Raw genomic sequence first — 24,641 nt, 5'->3', positions numbered from 1 at the left:
GCAACGAAACATGTTTTCGAAACATATTAATCGACTTTTTTCAATTCATTTTCCCCTGATGATTTCTGAATTGGAGTTTCAATAAAAGGAGATTAATTTTTATTTGTATAATTTTGTATATTTTACCTTTCACATTTATATTTTTCAAGTTTGTTGTTCTACTATGAATTCTTATTTTAAATTTGATTTGTTTAGATATTGTGTTAAACTTCTTGTACACAGTTGCAATTATTAATATTTTAGAGGAATTGCCTTGCTTTGATTCCAATTTATATATATAAAGAAGTATATTTGTTTGTCCTCCGATAACTCAGTCACTATTATAGTTATCGTCACCAAACTTTCTGCAATTCTTTTTAGGGTCCTGTAAAAGGTTGACGTCCCCCCCCAAAAAAAAAGCTAAAATCAGATATAGTAATTAAAAACTTGGAAAAATGATAATTTTCGCCCTCATTTTTAAAGTGGCAACAGTCTCTCAAGCTGGAGATAAAAAGTCTGCTTTATTTCAAAAGTTGTTACCACTGATCGCTTTCAAATCCTATTCTTTCAAATTAATAATTTCTAAGTTTTACAATGAAATAAAAATAGCATCACCAAAGTTTAAATTCCTGATTCCAAAAATTCATGGGGTGCCATTTTTAGTATTCCCATCTTTGTACAACTTTAATCAGCCAAGATATTAATTAAAAACTTCGAAAACATTTTTTCGTACTAATTTTTCTGAATGGCAACAGTCTTACACATTAGAGATAAAGATGCTTTATTTTGAAAAGTGTTGCTACTGCTCGCTTTTAGATCGTAGAGTTTGCCAATGCCAATGATTATAAATTACAGAGTGCGTATGTTTCAAAACCATATACCTTCACACCAGAAAAATATCTAAGTAGTGAGCAGAAATAGGAAAATTGCATAATTGGTTATCATGATGCACACTAGTGGAAGCTACATTACTTTGAGAAAGTTCCGGGATGGGAAAAATCAAGTTTTGATTTTTTTTTTTGAATTGTTAATAAAAAATTTGTAAGTTTTACAAAATCTATATATATATATAAGGAAGAATGTCTGTTTGTGTGTTTGTTCGCGTTATTGATTTGTGATTAACTGTGATCACTTTTTTGCAACATTTAATCGACTAAAATTGTATATAGGGGAAATATTGGATGGAACTTGAGCTTTTTTGACCATTTGATTAGAAAGAAGAAAATCCTTAAAAACTGCGAGCCATTGTTGCTGATATAATAATAATAATCTTATTTTTCTATCAAACTTTTTTATTGTGGATTCCATATTGCATCAGACTGAAAAGTGAATGACTATGAATCTTATTTTTGCGTCGTTATTAAAGAAGGATTACAGCGATATCATTTGCTCTGTTGTTAAATGCATTACTCTCAATCTAACTTAACTACCATCGGGTACTTCCGCTAGTTTAATAGTAAATTTAGATGCTTTAAGTGTACTCTATTTCAATCCTGCAGCTATAGCACTGGATGGATTTAAATTTTTTTTAAAAAAAATTTGCTTGTTTTTATGTTTCTTTTTGTATAATTCATTAGATTATCTGTGTAAAGTTAAACATTTTGATTTAAAATTTTTCACTGAAGTATATTGTTTTTCCACTTTCGTTTTCAATTCTTTTAAAAAGAAAAAGAATTCTCTCTCTTTTTTAAAATTATTCTAATTTTTCTAATTAGAATTTACATTGCTTTTCCCTTGCTTTGGGGAAGGGCCAGAATTTTTGGGTGAACTATTATAACTATAATTAAAATACATTGAAATGGTTCATCAGCTAATTCAGGATTAAAAAAAGCAAGGATTTTTGTAGAAGAGAGGTTTTAATTAATTTCAAAGTTCCTCCCCCCTCATGAAGGTACACTGAGGTTGATTGAATTTGTATTCTCTTTTGTTCATTTTTCATTTTCTGAAGTGGGATTTTGCTTGTTTGAAATGTTTTGGTTTTAACATTTTAAAATTATTTGTTGCAATATAATTATTTGAAATTTATTAATTATGAATTTCAATTTCTGGTCTTTGTGAAATATTAATTCTAAATTTCTTACTTTATGTCTTTAATGATAATTTTTCTGCAGCTTAATGCACGAAAATAAATACTAGGCAAATTTGTGTTTTATTTTCAAAAGAATAGTTTTGTAATTATATATATATATTCAAACTTAACTCACTTCTCTAATTCCAATTTACAAATCTCAAAATTATGAAATCATAAAAATTGGAAATCGTCCAAATTTTTGTACCTATTTGAACTGTATTTTCAGGGGGGGGATGTCCTTGGCAAAGCCATCTCAGAGTATCAAATTGATGATTATACTTTATATGGCAAATTTCTGTTTGAAGAATTTCTTTTAGAAGTTAATTAGTTCATAAAGGGGGAGTGTTCTTCTAACTAACACCTGCATCAGTGATGCCCAACATTTAATTTGATGCGAGCCAATTTAGAATTTAAAAAAAATCTTGGCAAGGCACACTTCTGTATTGTGCTTTTAATATTTCAGTTATAAATGTATGTCATACACAAGCTGTAAAAACGTGTGATATAATATGTTAAAGAAAAGTTTGAATTATGTGCTCTTTTTATTACTAAACTTTTGCATATTATACTCATGTAAAGTTCCCTGTTGTAGGATTCAAAGGTTCCCGGACTGAATCTGTAACATAGTTTTTTGCAGGAGTGCAACAACGAGAATGTTTTTGTGTTACTACTATCTTCCCCTTTACTAAAAGTGGTTTGTCCCAATTCGCATGGTTGAAAGCTCGCAGTGACAGCGTTTTTTGTTGGAGGGTGCATTTAGTAACCGGTGATAGAAAAAAATAGTGTCAGTTGAGCAGAGAATCAATATCAAATTTTGTGTTTGCTTGGGAAAGAGTGCTACGAAGACTTTTGAAATGTTAAAGCATGTATATGGAAGTGAAATGTTATCAAGAATGCGAGCTTTTGAGTGGCATTGTCATTTCAGAGAAGGCAGGGAAAGTGCTGAAGGTGACGAACACTGTGGCCGACCCGTGACTTCGTTCTCCGATGAAAACATAAAGGTGTCCTTGGCAATGCATGTGAACAGAAAGCAAACAATTTGCCGAATAGCAGAATCAGTTGGGATATCAGAGGCCACATGTCAGCAGATACTGACTAACGATCTTAACATGCATAGGGCATATCAATACATCGTTCCCCGCATGTTAAATGTAGACAAAAAAGGAATTCGAATGGAAATGGCGAGAGACTTAATCTCGGCTGTTGACAAAGATCCTTCCCTACTTGGCAGAATTGTTACTGGAGACAAGAAATGGCATTTTTTATATGACCCACAAATTAAGAGAGCTTTGGTGACGTGGAAATCACCACATTCTCCACGGAAGCAGAAATTCCTCCAAGATCACTCTAAAGGAAAGGTCATGCTAAAGGTATTCTTCAATATCCAGGGCTTTGTGCATCTGGAATTTATGCCTGAAGGACACACTGTAAACAAACAACTCTACTTCAAAATCCCTCATCATTTGCATGAGTCAATCCAAAAAATGTGGGCTGAGCAGTCATGGGTGTTGTTGCATAACAACGCTCCTGCTCACCGATCCCTACTCATCAGTGACTTTCTTGAGAAAACGAAAGCTACTGTTTTGTCATCCTCCTTATCGCACCCTACGATTTCTTCCTATTTCCTGAACTGGCAATATGCTATCACGGTCGTTGATTTCAATCTTCAGATAAGTTAAATGTGCATTGCAGGCTGAATTAAAGGACATGGCAAAAAATGGATTCTAGACATGCTTCGATGAACTTTACAGGCTCTGTCAAAAGTGTGTTGTTGCATAAGGGTCTTATTTCGAAGAAGGGTGTGTTTCTGCAATTTAATTCATAATATTTTTTATGTTATAGACTCAGTCCGGGAACTTTTGAATCCTACCTCGTATATATGATATAGATGTGAGTTAAGTTAGAAAATTATTTAAAAAATATCTGTTATATCAAATCAGAAGAGAAACATGCTGATGTAAAATCTATCATTAGGACAAAAAGCAACCTTAGATTAAATTAAAGCTTGAATAAAACTATTGATTTCAAGGACAATCAAACTTAAGTTCCTGTTCTTTAGCAGCGGAAAAAAAGAATTGCTATACATGTTCAAAATTATGCCAGTCTAAGATTGCTTTTATTGCAAAACTTTAAATAAGCTGGTATAATAGATACCTTTGAAACAGTAATAGAATTCTGCTACTTAATATGCATACGAAGAGGGGGTACTGTAACTTTTAAGAAAACAGAACTTTATATAAAACCTTAGCATATTTTTAATTTAATGAATAAGTGTTATTAACTTTTTAAATGTTTAAAATAAAATGCATGCTGTAGTAACACCATCTCTTCCAAATTATAGCTATTTTTCACCCCAGTTCATGTTGAGGTTTATTCTTCTAATTTAAAATGCTAATTTCTTTGCTGTGAATTGTATCTCTGTGGTCAGTGTCAGAATGACTGCATCATCACTTTTCACTTCCTGTTTCAGGGGGAAAAGCTCAATGACCTAGCCCTTGTCTTTCAAGTCCTGATGTATTATACAGCTATTAAAATTATTTACTGTATTTTTTAAAAATAATGTTAGACACTATTATGCATTTTATTTGTGAATGTTCCATGTATATAATCAACTTTTTGAATTTGAAAATGAAATGCATTATTGTTTTAATTTGGAGTTGTTGTGTGTGTGTTTTAAATAGAGTACATTGACAAAATAGATTTTTTTTTCCTTTTGTTGTAGCCATGTACCATTGTGAAACTTGAAAGCAACAGGCTTCGTATTAATTCTCCAACGGCTTCCATTCCAATAGATGAGATTAATGATGCTAGTTTAGAAAGCATTGATTCATCATTATTAGAACCTGAAGTAATCTGTCAGACATATTCTGCAGCTTTACCAGTCAACTGTACGTCTGACTGTACTCCTGGTGTTCCATACACGCATTTGAGTGTGCCAAATCCTCACTTTGAAAATAGCCAGAAAAAGATATTCTACTGTTGCTCATATAGTACTGCTCCAACTATAGCAAATAATCCTTTATCAAATTATTCTTCCAATTTTGGTGAAGTAAGATCTACTTTGAACCAATTAAAGATATTGTCTTCATCTACCATGCCAGCAGCTCATGGTTTAACTTCTTCCCAGACTTTTCCATCCAGTAACTCATCATTTAATTTTACTTCACTATCTTCACATCAACAAAAGTGTCTTGGTATACCACGTGCGGCAATAAATAACCCTGTATCATGTAGGTATATGATTTATAATATAAAAAAACCTACAGCTAGTAATATTTGTAGTGGGCTTCAACATTCTTCCATGAATCAGAACATGTCTCGACCAGTTCTTCAGAAAAATGCTTCTGAGTTCTCTTCTGTACGAACTCCCCTTACTGTTTTAACTGAACAGTTAAAACGGCCTTCATATACATATTCAAGAAATGAAGCTCTGTATAATACTTCTGTCCCTAGTTGTAGTTATCAGACATCTAAGTCATTTGTCCAAGGTATGGAAATGGAATGTGTGTCGAATCCAACTAAAAAAACTAAGTTTTCTGTTACACCTGAAAGTAATTCTACCAACATGTGGAGTAATCATACAAGCATACAGAACAATGTGTCTGCTTCAAAAACTATATCTAGTGATATTCCTAGAACTGCACTATCATCTGCAAACACTGATCTGAAATCTGTATCTGTTGAAGATAATTGTAGAGATTATGTGGAAAATGCATTGAATGTAATTGTAAGTGCCAATAATAATAGCAAAACACGTGAAGAATCTTCTGAAAAATCAGAGGCACTTTGTTCTAAACATCAGCTTATTTGTGAAAAGTTGAGCTCAGATCATACATCATCATCGTCTGAAGAAGCTACTGTAAATGATTGTAAATACTTACCATTTGTATTTAAGATGCTGAATATATGTGATTTATTGAGGTAAGCTTTTTCATTTATCAGTTTCTATTTCTTTTTTTTTTTAATTTATCAAATTATTAACATTACTCGCTAAATGAAAAAAGTACTCATTTGATTTATTTCAAATGATAATATTATATGCATAATGATATATGAGGGCTACATTGAAAGTAGCACAAAATTCAGCCTAGCATTTTGATTAAGTGACACAGGTTGTTCAAACTGCACTAATTCTTCCTCTAAGCAAAAGTATTATTCAACGTAGAATTTATTGCAAGCTGGTGTTGAACTTAACTTGGGTTCTCTTTGGATTACTTTTTTACAGCTAATCACTTAATTTTTATCAACATGTCACTGTACCCATAAATTTTCCTTTATTGCGATGAAGAAGTCGTATGTTCAGCTTCAGTGAGATCAGGTCTTACAGTTGATCAGAGACAATTATCCTGTCTAGTTTGTCAGTCATATGAATTATTGCCAAATATGTATTAAGGGAGTGCATTATCAGAATGAGCATGGATTGCATTTAGGTTCATGTTCAGCTTTATTTTTCTAACAGCTTTTTGAAGCTAAGTGTATTTTAGTGTCTTACTTGCTCATCATAATGCAGTAAAAAAAAGGGGGAGAACGATGTGGTTGTTACTTCCACACCATCACATTCTGTCAGAATTGCTTGGTTTTTGAACATTTTAGTCCTTGCAAAAGATAGATAATTCCATTCCTTGAATTGATTTTTCATTTCTGTATCATATAGATATATCTGCATTCCAATCACAAAGTTGGAAAAAATCTTTATTTGTGTTAGAAAAATTATTATATGTATTATAGTTTAATTTTTTGAAAGATATTTTAGTTACTTTTTAAAGAGTATCTATCATAGTTATTTTGATTATTTTTTGAATTGCTTCATCAGTAACCCAAAATTTAGGGATAATTTAAATTTTGATTTTCGGCATGTTTGCATTGAAACTGACAGTAATCCGAATAGAATGTTAAGATTTGATTATTGTGGGCCTTAATAACTTAAAACTGGATAAACAGATAAACCTTGACTTATCCACATGATAGTGTCAAAAAGGCAAACATGTTATCTTCACATCAGAGACAAAATATATATTTGAATCATTAATGTTGTAGTAGAAATTCAGATACATATTCAGTTACAAAGAAACCCAGTAAACACTTATTAAATGGTAATATTAGTGAATTTATTGTTGAAGACGAGGGAACAGGAAGAAGTAGAATCTTGAAACATCACATTAAATCGTTAATTATTTGTAGCCGAAATGCTTGTGAATTTTATAAGACTTGCTAGAAGTAAAATATGTCTAGCTATTTCTAACCAAAATACATGTCTTGATGTTAAGGCACAATGTCTCGGGTAAAAGTCCAATGCCAAAAAGCTTCATCGAATTATTATTATCTTCATTATTACACATGCATATTTATAAATTTAAGCTAAAATATTAAAAATCACTCTAAACGAAAATTGCATGTTTCCTTCTAAATATGAACAGTAATGTTTAGAGATAATTGCAAAGTTTACTAACCTATTAAAATTTAAATTAAATCATGAAGTTACAAGTTAAAATGTAATAAATTAAATGTTAAGTAAATTGTAAATAAACAAATATTTATATTATCGAACAGGTTAAATTTGATTATTAAATATAAATGAATTATATGATATTATGAGAATTAATGAGGATATTTTTTTAGAATTTATGTACTGAATAAAAAGTTTTTCTAATTATTAAAAAAATTGTAGAAAAATAGGCACATCTGGTTTTTATGGATGACCGAAAATGTTTTAGCTCAAACAATAGACGTTTATGACTTGAAATATTTATTTTCTGAATTTACAAAAAGTGTTGAAATTTCATTTAGGGCGATGAAAATCTTAATCATTGCCTAAATATATGCTGGTTTTTCTCAAGATTAAAGTTGTGACATGCTAAAAATGGTTATTTCAGAAACGTAAGCTAGTTATAAAGGCTTAGGGCAAATTTAGAAAGCTGTTGACTCTTACTATTGCAATTCTACCCCAAGAACAGAACTAAAAAGGAGTAGTATTATATGAAGAGCCTAAGAAAAAAAGTAGCCATTAGACTGTTATTAATATTCTGATATTTTACTTCCAAGCATGTTTACGCGTTCTTCTGAGGAATGTGGAAGTTAAATAATAATAATAACAATTCTTGTCAAGTCGGGCATTTTAGGAGTTGAGAGGGGGATTAATTTCAGAGTTCATCAATGTAAGAAACAAAACATCAATTCAAAATATATGTGTCTTCCTATTATGTTTAATTATTAAACTGAAAATAAATTTTTTATGAATATCCAAACTTAATAATAAAAACTAAATGAATAAATTTAATTTCTGCTGTCTAATGTAAGATGTTTGAGATTTTTAAGAAATCTAGTTTATGAAGTGATTCATTTATTTTATTTTCATTATCGATATTTTTTCCTTTAGGGCAAGTCAAGTATGTCGTAGTTGGAGGGACATAGCCTCTGAAAACACGTTGGTTTGTAGCATTTTTTATTATATATGTTGTGGAAATGTTTTAATTCTTGAACTATACAAGTTATAAAATATAAAAATTATTATAAACAACTTTTTATCATGCATGTTAAGAAAACAAATGTGTATTTAAATTTCAAGCTACACTTTATTTGTACAAAATTATTTCACACATATTACTTTATTAAAAATATTTTCTAAAGAATATTGTTTTAGCATATGTGTTTTTGCTGCTACTATCTTTTTTAAATGAATTTTTATTTATTTATTTATAATTTTTTTATTATATATATATATATATATGCAACATTATATATATATATATATATATGAATTATATATTTACTAATGAGATATTGATTATATTATCTCCTAAAATTTAGTAAAAGTATCAAAAAATATTGAACCCATATGTAGGAAGTTTAATTCCGAAAATTGTGTTCTAAAGTAACTTGAATGTAAATTATTAAAAATGTTTTATGGGGACCTGAATTAAATCATGAATAACAAAATTTCAAACTTTGAAAAAGAAATTAAATTAAAAGCAAGTAATTATTGCTATTGAACGGAAACTAGTTGACTTTTCAAGGGGAACAAACCAGCTCCCGTTCAATGAACAATAATTAATAAATCCTAAGGTGTTTTGTCTTTTACTTAAGTAAGAATGGTTATGCCAAACTGGCAAATTTAGTTAGGCCAAAATTGTAGTTCCGTGAAGTGATGGGATTTAGTACCAAAGAACTCATTCTGTATTAAGCATTTACTAATACAAGATTCTATATAAATTTTGAGTAAATGTCCTCCGACACCTTCGCTTTTATGCATGTTAATTCAAAACTATTTGTATAAAAATTAAACAGTGGTAATCTTAATTGGAATTATGAAATGGAACTCAAAGTAATTGAAATAAACATTAGAAAATTAAGAAACATAATGTTATGTTTGCAAAAGCAAATCAAATAATAAAAATTGAAAAATTAGTATATATATATACATAATAAGAAATGTGAAATGTACCTGAAGATATAAAAGACCAGAAAATGCATTAGTTAACTTACGCTCTTTCTAGTGGGATGTCAGTAAAGTGTTCTCTTCAGTGTCTTACTCAAAAGGGGTGTGTGTCCGAAATTTCATTATCAGCAGCAGGGATACTTTGAATTATTTCAGGCGGCGAAACTTGTGAGAAGTAATATATGGGACATGGGAGGGACTAGGAATGCTTGAGGGATGTTTGTTGTGGAGTTCTTATGTGAGTGAAAACATTTGTTAAAATTTTAAATATACTAACTAGTGAATGGAAATTAATTAATTTCTGGCTAATTGTCATGTCGGAATGATGAAATTTAGAAAAGGAAAAAAGTAATTTTCATTGTCAACAAGCTATTTGACAGGCTAAAGATTATGAAATAGGCTCATTTTTTTAGTAACAGCATAAGAAAAGTCTGAAAACAATTATCTTTTTTACATTATATACAATTTTGTAATTACGCTATGTACGAATCCTCCAACTGATAGTCATCCAACTTATACCGTCTTCTCAGGTTTAGGAATAAATTATCATATTCCTACAGTTAAATGATTTAGAGTAAGTATTTTACGCCTGCTCTTTTAACCCACCAGCCGGCTCGCATTCGATTCTATTTATGTTCCGAAAACTGCAGTAAAAATTAGCCATGTTTACAGATTATTTTGCATTTAGAGTGAACTAAAATTGTTTTGAAAACGGCCTTTGTTAGATTTTCTTCCCCCTTCCTTGTAGGGCGATCAACAAGTCGTTTCACTTAAGTGATGGTTTCCTACTGTCCTTTGATTACTGCCTAGAGGCAATTAAGCAGATGGGCTGGTTTTGCCCTTACAGAGGGAGGAACACGTTTTGTGTCTATGCTTTGGTTAGATGAAAAAAAATATTTTTTCTGGAAATTCAAAACAAGAAAGGGAGTTTCCTATTGTTTTGCTACTAATATTGTGCGTATTTCTGATCTTAATTGCTTATCAGAGCCGTGCCAAGATATTGTTTCACCTGAGGCGAAAAGGTAAATGCGCATCCCTATATATATAAAATTAGCTTCATTTGTATTAAGCAAAAATCCAAATATCATAATTTTTATAGCATTATTATACCATAATTCTTAAAGTATTTTTTAATCGCAGTTTTATGAATTCAGTAGTTTATAGAATGTTAATTTGTTTTTATATGCACATCTCAGTAATATAATCTTATGAACTAGTGAGACTGTGTAGTTTAACTAATTTTCTGCTTTTGATTCATGCTATCGAGCTTTAATGTTAAGAAAATATTTATAAGAGGATTAAAATACCTAATTCCTATTGAAAGTTACATGTAATTGATAGTTAAAATACTATTAAATTAACAAACACACGCTCAGGCTCAGTCATTTCGACATATTGTTTGTAATTTATTTTACCACAAATTTATTTTGTTTCATATTTATGAAAGGGAAGTTTACCTTTATCTCATTTATTGCTTGATAGAAGTTATGAAATATTGAATATTTTGAAACAAATTTTAGTCATAATAACCTGATTAAAAATTGTCTACATACAGACAAGATATCACAGATACCTCTCAGTTTCCGAACTAAATTACATGGTAGTGAAATTCGATGCATTTTTGTATGATTATTTTTGACAGAAAGAGTTACCTTATGTAAATCACAAAAGAACATTGTTTTAATTCTTAATTAAATATAGCACTTGCATTAAATTGCTAAAATTCATTTTTAGGAAAATCTCGCTCTTAAAAATATAGATGTAAAATATTAAATGTTGTATGAACTTAAATCCATTTAGTGCGAATACAAGTTATTATTACTTGCGCAATTGCTGCATAGTTAATAATAATTTATTTCCTAAACGGTATTGATTAATTGATTATATTATCTCCTAAGTATAATTAATTTAAAAGTGTGCATCCATACTGGTAAGTTATATTTTGAAAGATGTTTTGAAGTAATTTGAAAGCAAAATGTTAATAATGTTTTAACGGGGACTGGAGTTAAATCATCACGAAGAATAATATTACAATTGTAAAAGTAAAAATTAAAACATGTAATTATTGTCATTGATCGGAAATTAGTTGACTTTTCAAGGGGAACAAACCAACTCCCGTTCAGTGATCAATAATTGATAAAAATACGTAAATATGAAAGTGTTTCGTCTTTACTCGAGTTATAAATTAAAGCCAAACCGGCAATTCTAGTCAGGCCAAATATTTCCGCGAATAGTTGCTACTCAAAGAACTTATTCTCATGAAGCATTTTAGTCAATTCAATTTCGAGTAAAAATCAATTACTGTAGAGAAATCCTGTAAAACTCGAGTAACCGTCCCCGACACTATCATTTTTATGTATTTGAGTACTATATTATTTGTAGAAATTAAACATTGGAAATTGTCATTATGAAATCAAAATCAAAGTAAAGTTGAAATAAACATAGAAGATAATAAAAAAGATAAATAATGCAAACTTTGTAAAAACAAATCAAAGAGAACATAAAAATAATATAAAAATAAAATAGAATAGAATAGAATCAATTAATCAATACCGTTTAGGATGTAAAATATTAGATATTTTTATGTTTCAAAGTGGAATTTTTGTGGTTTTTTTCTGCGGATAATGTGGACGCGAGCAAGTTTCTCTTAGAATGCCCTCCACAGAGGCATTCCTCCCTTTAGGCAGATAGCTCTTACGTGCTTTGAAGTAAAATAAAGCAAACCAAAACAAAAGCTTAAAAAATGGTGCTTAACTTTCTTTTGTGTTCTAATACGCAAATTACTTAGAGATCTCAATTCACATTATCAAATGTTATTATTTAAGTAAATAAAAGCAACCTGAGGATTTCCATTTAAATTGTTTGTTTTAAAATAAAAAATAAGAACAAAAATTTTTTAATAAATCTTGTCAACATCAAATAGGAATAGGAACATGCCAATGTAAAATTTAATATTAGGCTAAAAAGAAATGCTTTCATGTAGATTTTGGATAAAACTTAATCAATTTTGCAGGTAGTTAGAGACAGGCACTTCTTCAGTAGAGAGGGGAAAAAAATGCTTCTGAAGTATTTGTGTATTTATTACATAAATGTTTTAATGCTTCCATAGCACTTCTAATTGAAAGAATCTATTTGATGAAAAGTAGAAAGTTTGCTTTTAAAATTCCGATTTTTCAACCGTTTAACCATATGCGGCATTGAAGAACACGCCTGGCTGGGAGGCAGATTTTAATGGCTGAAAAATTCTTAGAAATTAAAGAGGCATCGAACAAGAAAATTTAGGGATGGCGAAATTCTAAGAATTTTGCACTTGGCAACAAAAATTTTTATTGGATGGCAAAAATTTTAGAATGTAGAGAAGCACGGAGCAACAGAATTTAGGCATGACAAAATATTTTAAATTTATAGAACATCGGTCAATGGAATTAAGATCCCACAGAGATTGCAGTGGGAGGCAAAATGTCTCGACCTGATTCTCGATTATGTGGATGGACGCAGATTTACTCGCGAAAGCTCAGTGAAGCAAGAGCTATACATAATGCAGCTATTTACAATTTCTGCTCTAATGAACTGAGATTTAATATAATAATTTAACACTATATATCAGTTTACGAAAAGATGATGATACTTTTGAGAAATTTTCTTTGCCTTAATTCTCCAGTACACTTAAAAAAATTAAGATGGATTGTATAATGATATTACTAACAAAATGATGCCGATGATGCATCTAATTTTTGCCTTTTTTTTAACCTAAATAAATATGTCATTGAGTTTTCCATAACTTATAGTTTTGCAAATTAAAAATGTTCAATAAAATAATATGTGATTATGAAAGCTGTGTAAAAGAAGAAAAATTCTTGCACATTCCTCAGGCAGATAGCATATGATGGGTACCTGCTCTAGGAAAAGGATGCCTTTGTAGAGGACTTTTTCAGGGAAACTGGTTTCGTATATGCAACCTAAAATTCACCAAAATATCAAGCAACGAATGCATTCGCCGGAATTCAAACCTAGGCGAAACTACCAGTGTTCTGTTGCAAAAGAGAGTTGCAACATAAACACGCAACATGTCTGAAATAAGTATTTATTGCATTCAAAAGTGATATGATTTTCTGATATAATTTAATGGAATATTGCTGTAAAAGAATGAGAAATATTTTTTTGTTAGGAGATTTTTTTCCGCTTTGTTTTCAACATTTGGTTGAAATGCAAATTAAATAAATATTTACAAATGCAGAATATTTTATAGCTTTTGATGATTTCGAGATTCTGTTTCTGAAATCCATTTCATCTGTCATTTTTTTAAAAAGGTGATACTGAAACCAACTTTCGAGGAGTAAAATAATTACTAGAAAAGAGTTTCAGATTTCTTTTATTCGCATTATAAATTTATTCCATAGTTCTTAGAACATTTTTGTAAGTGATAATTTGCTTTCTGAAAAAATTTTCTGAAAGGAATAAATTACTTAGTCTTCAAACCATGGGAAAATCTTGCCATCGCCGGTACTTAATTCCCTTCATTTACTGAGATAACCTGCTTTGTTATAACTATGGTACTTGTTTTTTATTTGTACTGAATTTGCATGCTCAAAGCTATCTAAATGAAGAAGCGCTATTGTTAATGTCAGGGTATAACAACATATATGAAAGAGTTATATATTTTTCAGAATTCCCCTATGAGCTGTTTATTCTTAGAGCAGAAAGAGGAAAAAGCTTGCATACGTCGCCATTCCCGGAAACTAGACAGTACCGAAGACATTACTTAGGCAGTCCGGTTTACCAAACAATAGAATTTATCTGATTCCTAGTTGTAAAAGCTGACAGTTATAAATTGTTATGTTCATGGCAACCTTCGGAAGGAATCAAAGCACTTCAAAAGTTCCACTCTCTTTTCTATTATTTCTTCTCTATTTGAGAGAAATAAAATCATTTTGTACGGTTTTTACGTTTATTGGATAAAATAGGGCATGGAGTAAAACAGCATTTGTATACATAAAGATTGTTCTTAATAGCTGTAATATTGGCTGGGCATTCCTTGTTAGGAACGTGTTTTTCTTACTTGTTCTCATGCTTTACTAGCATTCTTCCTACTCCCATTATTGGTGTTTGAAAAAGCCGGGAACCGCCTCCGGTGTTTCTCTGTTTTTCAATGAAATTGTAATTCCAGCCGAAGCTGGGCTGAAATTGGATATTTATTAATCGGATATGAAAGGTAAATTAAAAGATATTAGACTCTGCAGAATGCTGCGTTTATCTTCTCAAGACAGCAGGAAGAAATACGCATGTTAGCAGAACCCAATAGGATGAAATGAATGTAACAGTGAAAAATATTTAGAAAAACTCTGCTGAGGATGTTTCTAACAATAGAAATTCAGAACTAATGCTCGACCTTTTAATGCTATGATTCATTTCGAGCTGATTTATGTGTTAAGTAAATAACAATGCAAGTTTAATTTTAGGATGTAGACACTTGATATCATTTTTACTTAAGAGAAAAATAATATTAATAATAATAACAACTTTATTTTTAAAAACTTTGATAGTAAAATTTTCATTGAGGTATTATGCTATATAAATTTTCAGATTGCAATTTTTTTCCTTTAAATTTTTGAAAATATTTATTTTTTAAGTATTTTTTGGTACTTATATCAATTTGTCCTTAGTATTTTCTCACATATAGTACTAACACTTTGTCTACACGTTTCTAATGTTTCACTATAGTAAGCCTTCTCTTTCCGACTGTCGCTTTCTTTTTCTGATTTTTTTTTTTTTTTATTTTATTTTTAAAAGTTGCCATATCCTGGATTTTACTCTAGCTGTTAAGTCTGCTGATGTATCACAGCATTCATTATAGTACAAAAAATAATATAGCTTGTCAGTACCAACAAATTTTTATCTTCAATAAAATCCACTAGTTCGGTTGATGCTATAAAAATTGCAATTTAATATTTTAGCCAATTATTCTGATTATAGTGATTTAAATTCAATTTTAGGCAACACATGCTATTACGTATTTCCAGCGTCATTCTGACTAGAGGGCGCTGCGTTTGTCCTAATAGTCAGTGGCAGGCAGGATACTAAAGGTGTAAGACGTGGAAGGCAGACATGCCTAATAATATATCTCTAATTGATTGAAATTTTCGTATATTTTCTTGTAAATAAATGTTGTTATTGTTAACAAAACCTCTTATTATCTTTTGGATGCACCTTTAGTCTCACAGAACCATTAGATGCAAAATTGGTGCATCTTGTCCGCGAATGTGAAATACCGGAAGTAATTAGTCATCATTACTGGATTATATTTCTGAGAAGTTTGGATACTTTACGTACGCTTTTGGATACGTAACATTGCATACTGGACTGTGGAGGTAAGACCTTTTGTACTCACAAATTCGGAGTTAATGTGGATAAGCTTTCGAAAATAATTGAAAAAAGAAGTAACGTTCGCGCTAGTGTTACTAAACTAGTTAAAAGAGTGCAGAAGCCCGATGAAGCTGTCGAAGACGTAAGTTCATTATCAGAACTACTGGAACTATTAGAAACGAAAGAGCAGATCTTGAAAAGCCATGATTTAGAGGTGGAAGCACTCATAGACGATCTGGAAAAATTTAAAAGCCAATTAAAAGCTTCGGAGGAATACGAGGACAAAATATTGTTAGCTAAGATTAAACTAAAGAGCAAAATTAAAGAATTAGCAGCAGAAAATGTTCAGCGGACCTCTTCAGTTCTTAACACATCTAGTGTTTCGGAAAACACCGTTACGGCTTTAAAATTACCAAAGTTAGAAATTTCGAGATTCTCTGGTGATTCTGGCAAATTTATGGAATTCTTAAACTGTTTTGATAGCGCAATCGGTTCAAACAATTCACTAACGAAAATTGAAAAATTTCAATATTTAAAATCTCTTCTTTCTGGTCCTGCATATAACGTTGCGGGTTTTGAATTAAATGAGAAAAACTATGACTCATGTCTTGAGCTTTTAAAACAAAGATATGGTAGAACTGATTCAATTATAAATTCTTACATGACTAAATTATTAAGCTTAAAATCCGTGAGAAGTTCGTCTAATGTTAAGAGTTTGCGTAAATTATACGATGAAATAGAAGTTAATATAAGAAATTTGCGTTCATTCAATGTATCGGAGGGTTCATATGGGCATTTATTGAATCCAGTATTATTAAAGTTGCTACCACAAGATTTGGTGTTAGATTTTCACCGAAAACGAAATAGGGAAGTGAATTGTGAGGTTTCGGAAATTATTACGTTTTTGAGGAATGAAGTCGAATCTAGGGAAATTGCCGAAACTGTGATGAGCCCCCTAAAAAGTTATGAAACAAAACGATCCTTTTCCCAAAATTATCAAAGTGGTCAAACTTATCAGAAAAACTATTCAAAGCCTAAAAATATATCAACCACTTCAGCGTTAAATACACAAATAAAAAATGCTTGTTTATTTTGTGACGGTCATCACGATTCCGTAAGTTGTAAAAAATTGGATGTAGAACAAAAAATAAATAAGCTTAGGACTGAAGCTAGATGCTGGTGTTGTTTTCAAAAATACCACATGTCTCGCGTTTGCAGGGCAAAAATATCGTGTAAAAATTGTTTAAGCAATTTTCATCATGAGTCTGTGTGTAGAAAAAATAAACCCGTTAATGTTACGATGAAAGGTTGTGAGAAGCGAGTGGAAAGCGAAACTGTTTTGAATGACTCACAATCTAAATCTAATAAAAGCGCCGAGAATATTTCTGTGTCTCATAGTAATATATGTACCAAAAATAAGCCCTTTTTACAAACATGTACAGTTTTAGCCTGTTGGATAAAAATTCAGTCTTAACTAATGTTATTTTAGAAAATGGTAGTCATCGAATATTTATTTCATCTCGATTAGTTAAAGAATTAAAATTAAATCCAATACGCTACGAAAGAATAGCTATTTTTGCTTTCGGAGACAAAATAGCACGTGAGAAGGAATACGGTATCGTTTCATTGATATTGCACAATAGGGATCAAAGTTCGAAATCGTACGAGTTAGAAGCTGTCATAACGGATTATATATCTAATTTGTCCTTGAAAATTCCTAATGTATCTATTCGCAATGCGTTGAAGGAAAAAGGTTTACCTTTGGCTGATTCATTTTCTGGCGACTGTCAGACGGAAATACTTATCGGATGTGATTCATTTTGGGATGTTGTTTATGACCAGAGAGTAAAGTTAAATGAAAACATTACTGCGATAAATTCTTGTTTTGGTTGGTTACTAGCGGGAGTGGAAGGAAGTAATAAATTAACTAATAAGTATGAAAATGTATGTTTAGTCATGGACTCTTTCTCCATTTTGTGCGATTTAAAAAAATTTTGGGAAATAGAAGAATTTCAGTCAGACAAACAAAACTTTTCTGAATGGGACAAGCAATTGATTGAAAGATTTGAAAATTCTCTGGAATTTAATGGGGAAAGGTACGTTTGTAGATTGATGTGGAAGGAAAACTTGGGACCTGCAGTTGGGTTGAATTCTAATTATGAGGTTGCGAAAAAGCGTTTTGATTCGTTAAAGCACAAACTAAATAAAAATCAAGAAATTTATGACAAGTATAAACAAATTATATCGGATTAGTTAGAATGTCAGATTGTGGGAAAATGTGTTGATAAAAATTCAGGATATTATATGCCTCACAGAGCGGTAATTAGGGATGACAAGGAAACAACTCGAGTTAGAATTGTTTATGACTGTAGCAGTAAGGCTAATGAAAATAATAAATCACTTAATGAGTCTCTAAAATCGGGAGTAAATCTTTATGCAAATTTATTGGACATAATTCTTAAATTTCGAGAATATCAAGTTGCATTTTGCGGAGATTTAGAGAAAGCTTTTCTTATGATAGAGATTGCGGAGGAAGATAGAAAATACCTTAAATTTTTGTGGTTTCCCGAAGAGGTAGGTGATTCAACCGAAACTCTCCATTTAAATCGTCTCCCATTCAGTTTAACTACTTCGCCATTTTCCTTGGCTTGCGTTTTGAAATTTCACATTAAGAAATTTAAGGAACATCATCCAAAATGTTATGACGTTAAATTCTTTTCTTTATGTTGATGATTCTTTATGCTTCTTTATGTTGATGATCTCTGCTATGGAGCCAATAACATTCAAGATGCTTATCATTTGACGTCTACGGCAATAGAGATGTTAAAAGCAGCGGGATTTCATTTGAGGAAATTAAAAACTAATTGTCCGGAATTGTATAAACTTTGGAATGAAAATACTGACTTTGGGCAAGGAACAGGTTTCTTGGCATTTCATGCATTCATTCATATACATTTCATGGCAGTAGTAAAACATTTTTTCATTACCGACGGTATTAAAAAGCTTAATATTGTGAAGATAAAGTAAAAGTATACTAATCTATAGCACTGATTTGACATTTTTGCTATTAGAACTATAATAGTACAATTCTGAACGTTAAAGTAACATTGTATCTGTATTAACTAGAATTATAATGTAATTTCAATTAAATTTATCCGTACTCATTGTTTCCTGCACCTTGAAAGAGACGCATTATTTTTTTCTATTATATAAAATACTGTCCTTGGAAAAAAATGTCTGTAGACATGATCCTGTCTCCAAAATTAATGGATGAGATGAACAGAAATAATCTTGGAACAGCCTTTGGTCAAGTGCTGCCAGTGTACGAAATGTAAGCCAGTAATTAAACTTCGACCATCCCTGTAGGCTACACTTTCTTAGAATATTGGAATTCGACAAATTATAAGACTTTCCATCTTTAAAGTTTAAGCTATCTGTTATTGACTGAGAAAAAACTGGTAATTCATTGTAGTTACTTTGTAGTTAAAACTACAACTAATGTAGTTATAATTGAAATTGTGCTGCCCAGAAGATATAGTGGTTAGGGAAGCCTGACTGCGATACCGAAGGACCTGGGTTCGAATCCCGGAGAAGGCATGGTTAAAACTGTCTGTCCCTTCATAGCAGGCGATGGTGGCCCACCTATTAGGTGCCTCCATAGTAAAGAGACCACCCCATCTGGCCTTGTGTAGATTAATAGACTGTGTTACATTGTAACTGTTCACAATCTGCCATTAGAGGGAAAAAATTTAAAAATAACTGTAATACATTGATTGTTCGAATTACAATATGACTTCAAAAGCAATTAGATTTTTGGCTCAGCAGAATAATAAGTTGGCTTTTGAATACTACTAGTTCAAATCGGATGCCAATTTTGGCAAACAATCTAAATGTTTAGATATCTCCGTGGATTTTCTTATGTGTAACATGAATACAAATCAATTTCTTTTAGAAAGTTCTCTATGAATACATCATTCTTGTTAAATGTTTCGTTGCATTCAATTAAATAAAGATCTTTTCCTGCTTTTATTAACGGATGTTGTGAACATGAGCCAGTTTCCCTTAGAAAGTCATCCACAGAAGCATCTTGTGTAGGCTTTAATGTAATCCAATAATATAACAATCACAGGTGCATAAGAAAATTATGCTTTTATTTGTTCTTACGTGAAACAATGGTGGAAAATAGTTCATGTAAGTACTTTCATTTGTAATTGAATAATGCATTTTAACTCTTTATGGAAAATGTGTGTTGTGTTGAATAAAAGACCAATTGGTAATAATTTTTTTCCCAATGGCAGGTCCTAGTCGTTTATAGACAATGATTACTACTAAGGCCGGTCATGTTATTAAGGAGGCAACTAATAAGTGGGCCACTGTTACTTCCTATGAAGAGGACGAATAAATTACATTCATGCCCTATCTGGTATTTGAACCCAGGCTCTTCGGTACGGCAACCAGAGTCACAAACCACTTTCCCGTCTGGGCGGTAATTCATAATAAATGGATTTAGTAAAATGTTTAGTACACACAGCTATTAAGCATACTGATTGCTGATCAGAATCATTTTTTACACTAAAGCAATAGGTTGGATAAAATTATGAGGCTTAGTTTAGTCCTTGATGATCCCCTTTCTGAAAAGGAAAGGATAAATATAATTTTTATGATTTATTTCTTGTTTAATGTAAAACAAGAGAAGCTTCCCGTAACAAATCCTTCGCGAAAACATCCCTTTGCACAGGCATAAACTCTTTGCTTGCTTTTCCTTAATCTTGTAATTTAAATTCACATGTATATCGAAGAAGATCATAAACATACATATTTGCTTACTAACGTTATGTTCATTTCTATCTATATAAAATACTTCTTTTAAATAAACTCCAATTTATGCCGGTATCACAAACTACAATACATGTAAGATGATTCAGAAGACATGACAGAAAATATTAATATTTTCCTTATAGGTGATTATCCCGTTGTATTATTTAAAAACTCATCATCCAAAATGCAGAAGCATTTCTGATATATGATTGACTGTAATTTTCAAATATCATCATGATTTTCTTAGCCTACGTTACTGAAATTATAAGGAGCAGTTGCTTTTCCAATTAAATAATTACAATCGTAGTAATCTAAGTAATTCCAATTATCAGAGACAATTACTTTCCTAATTACGTAGTTATAATTACCTACTGCAATTGCAGTTAAAATTACGTTGTAATTAGCTAATATAATAATAACGTATTTGCAATTACAGTTTTATCATAGTTGTGATTAGATGCAATAAAATTTATAATTGTAATTGTATTATATAATTATAATGTTTGTCATTATCATTACATTGTAATTGTAACTAGATTTAAGAATTAAAATGCGATTAGCTACATTATTGTTACAATTAAAAAGTACTTACGTTCTAATTGTAATTAGCTTATTACTTTGCAACTACAATTAGAACGTAAGTACTTTTTAATTGTAAAAATAATGTTTGTAATTGCATTTTAATTCTTAAATCTAAAATCACATATTTCAAAATATTATTGCAGTTTCAATTTGCAATTACTAATAACTTTTTTGGAGATGTTGGAAGTCCAATTTATTAATTTCTTAGTATTGAAACTGAAGTTTCTTGTTTGGTCAAACAGTAAAATTTTTTTGTAGTTAATGATTTGAAGATCGAGATAGTCGATGTTATTTTGTGAATGAGAATGATTCATTTTATTAAGTGTAAGGCATTCTGGATAAATCTCAGAGTATTCAATCTTATTAAAATTATTAAATCTAATACGATCATATATATACGTTGTCTTTTTGAAAGGAAATGACATAGTCAGTTAAGAAGCGAAGGGATGGGGATGTATTAGCAGTGGCGTAGCTAGTAAGGGAATGACATAGTTTTTTGTGCCAAGAGTATTTATACCAAGTCTGAGGTATAAGTAAAGCTAATCTGTGATTGGTTAATTTGAGAGTGTTACATAACATAGAAGATTCTCGAATTTGGGAGAACCGATGAATTCAAGGGCGATCACCAAATCTAGAATCGTTAATTTTGAGGTTGCCAATTATTCTTAAAACAGCTATGGTATTTTGTTTTATATATATATGTAAGATATAAAAAAAAATACGATGGCTTTGCTCTTTGCGAACCAGCATCCTTTAATTAATTTTCTGCAATTCAGCATCTCCCCTTAGACCATCACCTTCTAGAACATTCGCACCTATTACATAACCTCCTCATATAAATGCTGCGTCATAAGTTTTTCTACATTTTTTTAGAAGCTACTCTCTTACATAACCTTTCATATAAATGCTGCGTCGTAAGTTCTCCTACACAGATGCCTTCTCGCCTTCGTCCTGCTAACGCTTCCACTATGCTCCTCTTTCTTTGTTAGAACGTTATGACGTATTAAAGTTTAAAGTCAGTCGTATCTAATAGTTCAATTACTGAATAAGTTCTTTGATTAACTCCATCTGGAAAAAGTCATCTGCTATAAAATAAAATAAAGATATGTTTGCTGTTAAAAGTGAAAAGTCCTGAGTCGTCATTTTTCTCCATGCTTCAAACATCCCAGCTTCGTCAACCATCTGCCAGAACGTATAATGGAATAAATAGCCTGACCATTCGCCCACGATGTGTTGGAATAACTGAAAACATTACAGTTATTAATTAGCTGGTAGGATTACTATCTCCTAGACCATCCAACGGCATCTGAACTGGAAACAGTTTCCTAGCAAGAGTAATCCAGTCTTTCGGTGTGTCTATTTTTTGCACTGTTAACAGCATTCTTTGAGACTCAGGAAGTCCTTCCGTAAATGCTTTCACCATTGTGGAATCAGTTAGTGTCAATCTGGCTCCTAATTTCAACTTATTACAAAAATAAACATTAATATTATTAAATTTCTTGTATTTTAAAGACACAAAATCACTAAAAGTAACAGATTCCGATGTTGTGAAGTATGTCTCGAAAATATCCTTTATATTGTTCCACTCTTTATCTAAACAATCACGTAAATAGAGGGCTAAAGCCTCTCCTCTAATACACTCCGAGAAAACAAATTTCTTTTCCTTTTCTGGAATGTTCTTTGCGGCACATTTCTCTTCAAACAATAGAAGATATTTGTCTATTGGAAAATTTGTACTTGTGCCATCAAAAATAGGGAATTGAAATTTCACTGTATCCACAATAGCTACGGATTCTTGCTTATCAGTTGACATTTTTGCCGTTTTTGAGCGTGTTAGCATTCCAATCACAAAATCTTGAATTTAAGAGTTCGCATACACATCAATTTGAACACTAATCAATCACTTTAGAAGCACTTGATAAAACGCATAACTTTGGACGCGAGGTAAAACACTTAAGCATCGCCGGAAAAGAAGGAAAAGCATCAGACGATCACACACTGTCCTTGACCCTACTGTTGAATTTAGAAGCACGTTAGAAATAAATCCAGGAGCTTTTTTCCCACGTAGAGGATAAATCTTGCCGCCTAATTAGGGAAAATTTGTTACAGAATGAGGGGTATTATTATACTCTTCAATTACTTGGGGTAATAATTTTGTCCATGCTATATTACATTGATAAGAATTTAGTTTACATTTTAATCTAGTTATAATAGTTTGATTAACACGTTCAATTTTACCATTAGTTTGGGGTCTATTTGCAGTAGTTAGCAATTGTTTTACCTTATGATTCCTTAATTCAAAATCAAGAATTGTATCCGTCAATAGAAGAAGCTAGAAAAATAGCTCAAAAGAGATCTGATGATTATCATAATGTAAATAAAGAAAGATATGATATTCATTTTAAACCTAGTAATTTTAAAATTGGTGATTTAGTAATGTATGAAGAATTTCAATACCCTAATACACATAAATTATCTCCTCCATTCTCAGGACCTTATAAAATTTTAAAACAATATTCTGAAGTTACTTATGAAATAGATAAACATAATCCTTTAACTAAAAAGAAATCAGAAATTGTTCATTCAACTAGATTAAGACCTTTTAATCCAGCAAGTGAGTTTAAGTTAACTGTCAGAAATAGTAGAATTCCTATCTCTGTTCAAAATTAAAATTAATTTTTTCAAAATTCTCTTTTAGAATTTTCCTGATTATGGCTTTTAATACCTGATTTAGACTTAAACCCTAATTATGACAAGTTATTTTCCCGACTATGACAAATTATTCTCCTGATCTTGACCTTTTATATTTTTCACATAATTTGAATTATTTTGTAGTAAAAATTTTCTTCTTATTGTAGGATAATATTTGTTTCTAATTTACAAAATTATAAAAAAGACTTTAACTTGATTATACAAGTTATCTGTCTTATAATTTGGATTTTATATGATCTGTTATTTTTCTAAAACCACTTTGAGGTAATGTACAATGCCAAAAATCAGTTACCTTGTATTAGGCAATGGAGGCTTTTCGATATTTGTACCTAGCAACCCCCAACCATCAGCAAGTAATCACACTGATCTGTTGGCGAGGACATGCCATAGTTTTAAAGTGAAAGTGGTCAAGTTGTGGTGTGTAATTGTATTATTTATATTGAATTGTTTTTTGAATAATTATAATATTTTGTATTGAAGTGTAAAATATGTCAATCTTTAATTGCCTACGATGAGAGGAAAAAATGCACATAATATATTATTCATAAATTGTATAATCTATTTCTTTTCTAAGATTTATCTGAAGGAAGAAAAATTTAAAATATTTTCTAATCAAAGCTTACTATTATGAAAACATATTCAGCGAAAAAAAAATGCATCATATTTGTGCACTATCAACAT

At 30.8% G+C, this 24,641-nt stretch overlaps 1 protein-coding gene across 1 annotated transcript in view; it reads left to right on the top strand.

Moving 5' to 3' along the window:
- LOC118187286 (uncharacterized) overlaps positions 1-24,641 on the top strand; it is a 156,919-nt gene that overhangs the window by 92,977 nt on the left and 39,301 nt on the right. The window contains exons 8-9 of the mRNA XM_085810398.1: positions 4,773-5,971; positions 8,427-8,478. Of these exons, the coding sequence (XP_085666524.1) occupies positions 4,773-5,971; positions 8,427-8,478 (1,251 nt within the window). The remainder of the gene's footprint in view (positions 1-4,772; positions 5,972-8,426; positions 8,479-24,641) is intronic.

Source organism: Stegodyphus dumicola, chromosome 2, assembly GCF_044657685.1.
Source record: "Stegodyphus dumicola isolate Sdum_Otavi_A_Nest chromosome 2, ASM4465768v1".
NCBI classification, from domain to species: Eukaryota; Metazoa; Arthropoda; class Arachnida; order Araneae; family Eresidae; genus Stegodyphus; species Stegodyphus dumicola.
This window is presented reverse-complemented; position numbering and strand designations above follow the sequence as displayed.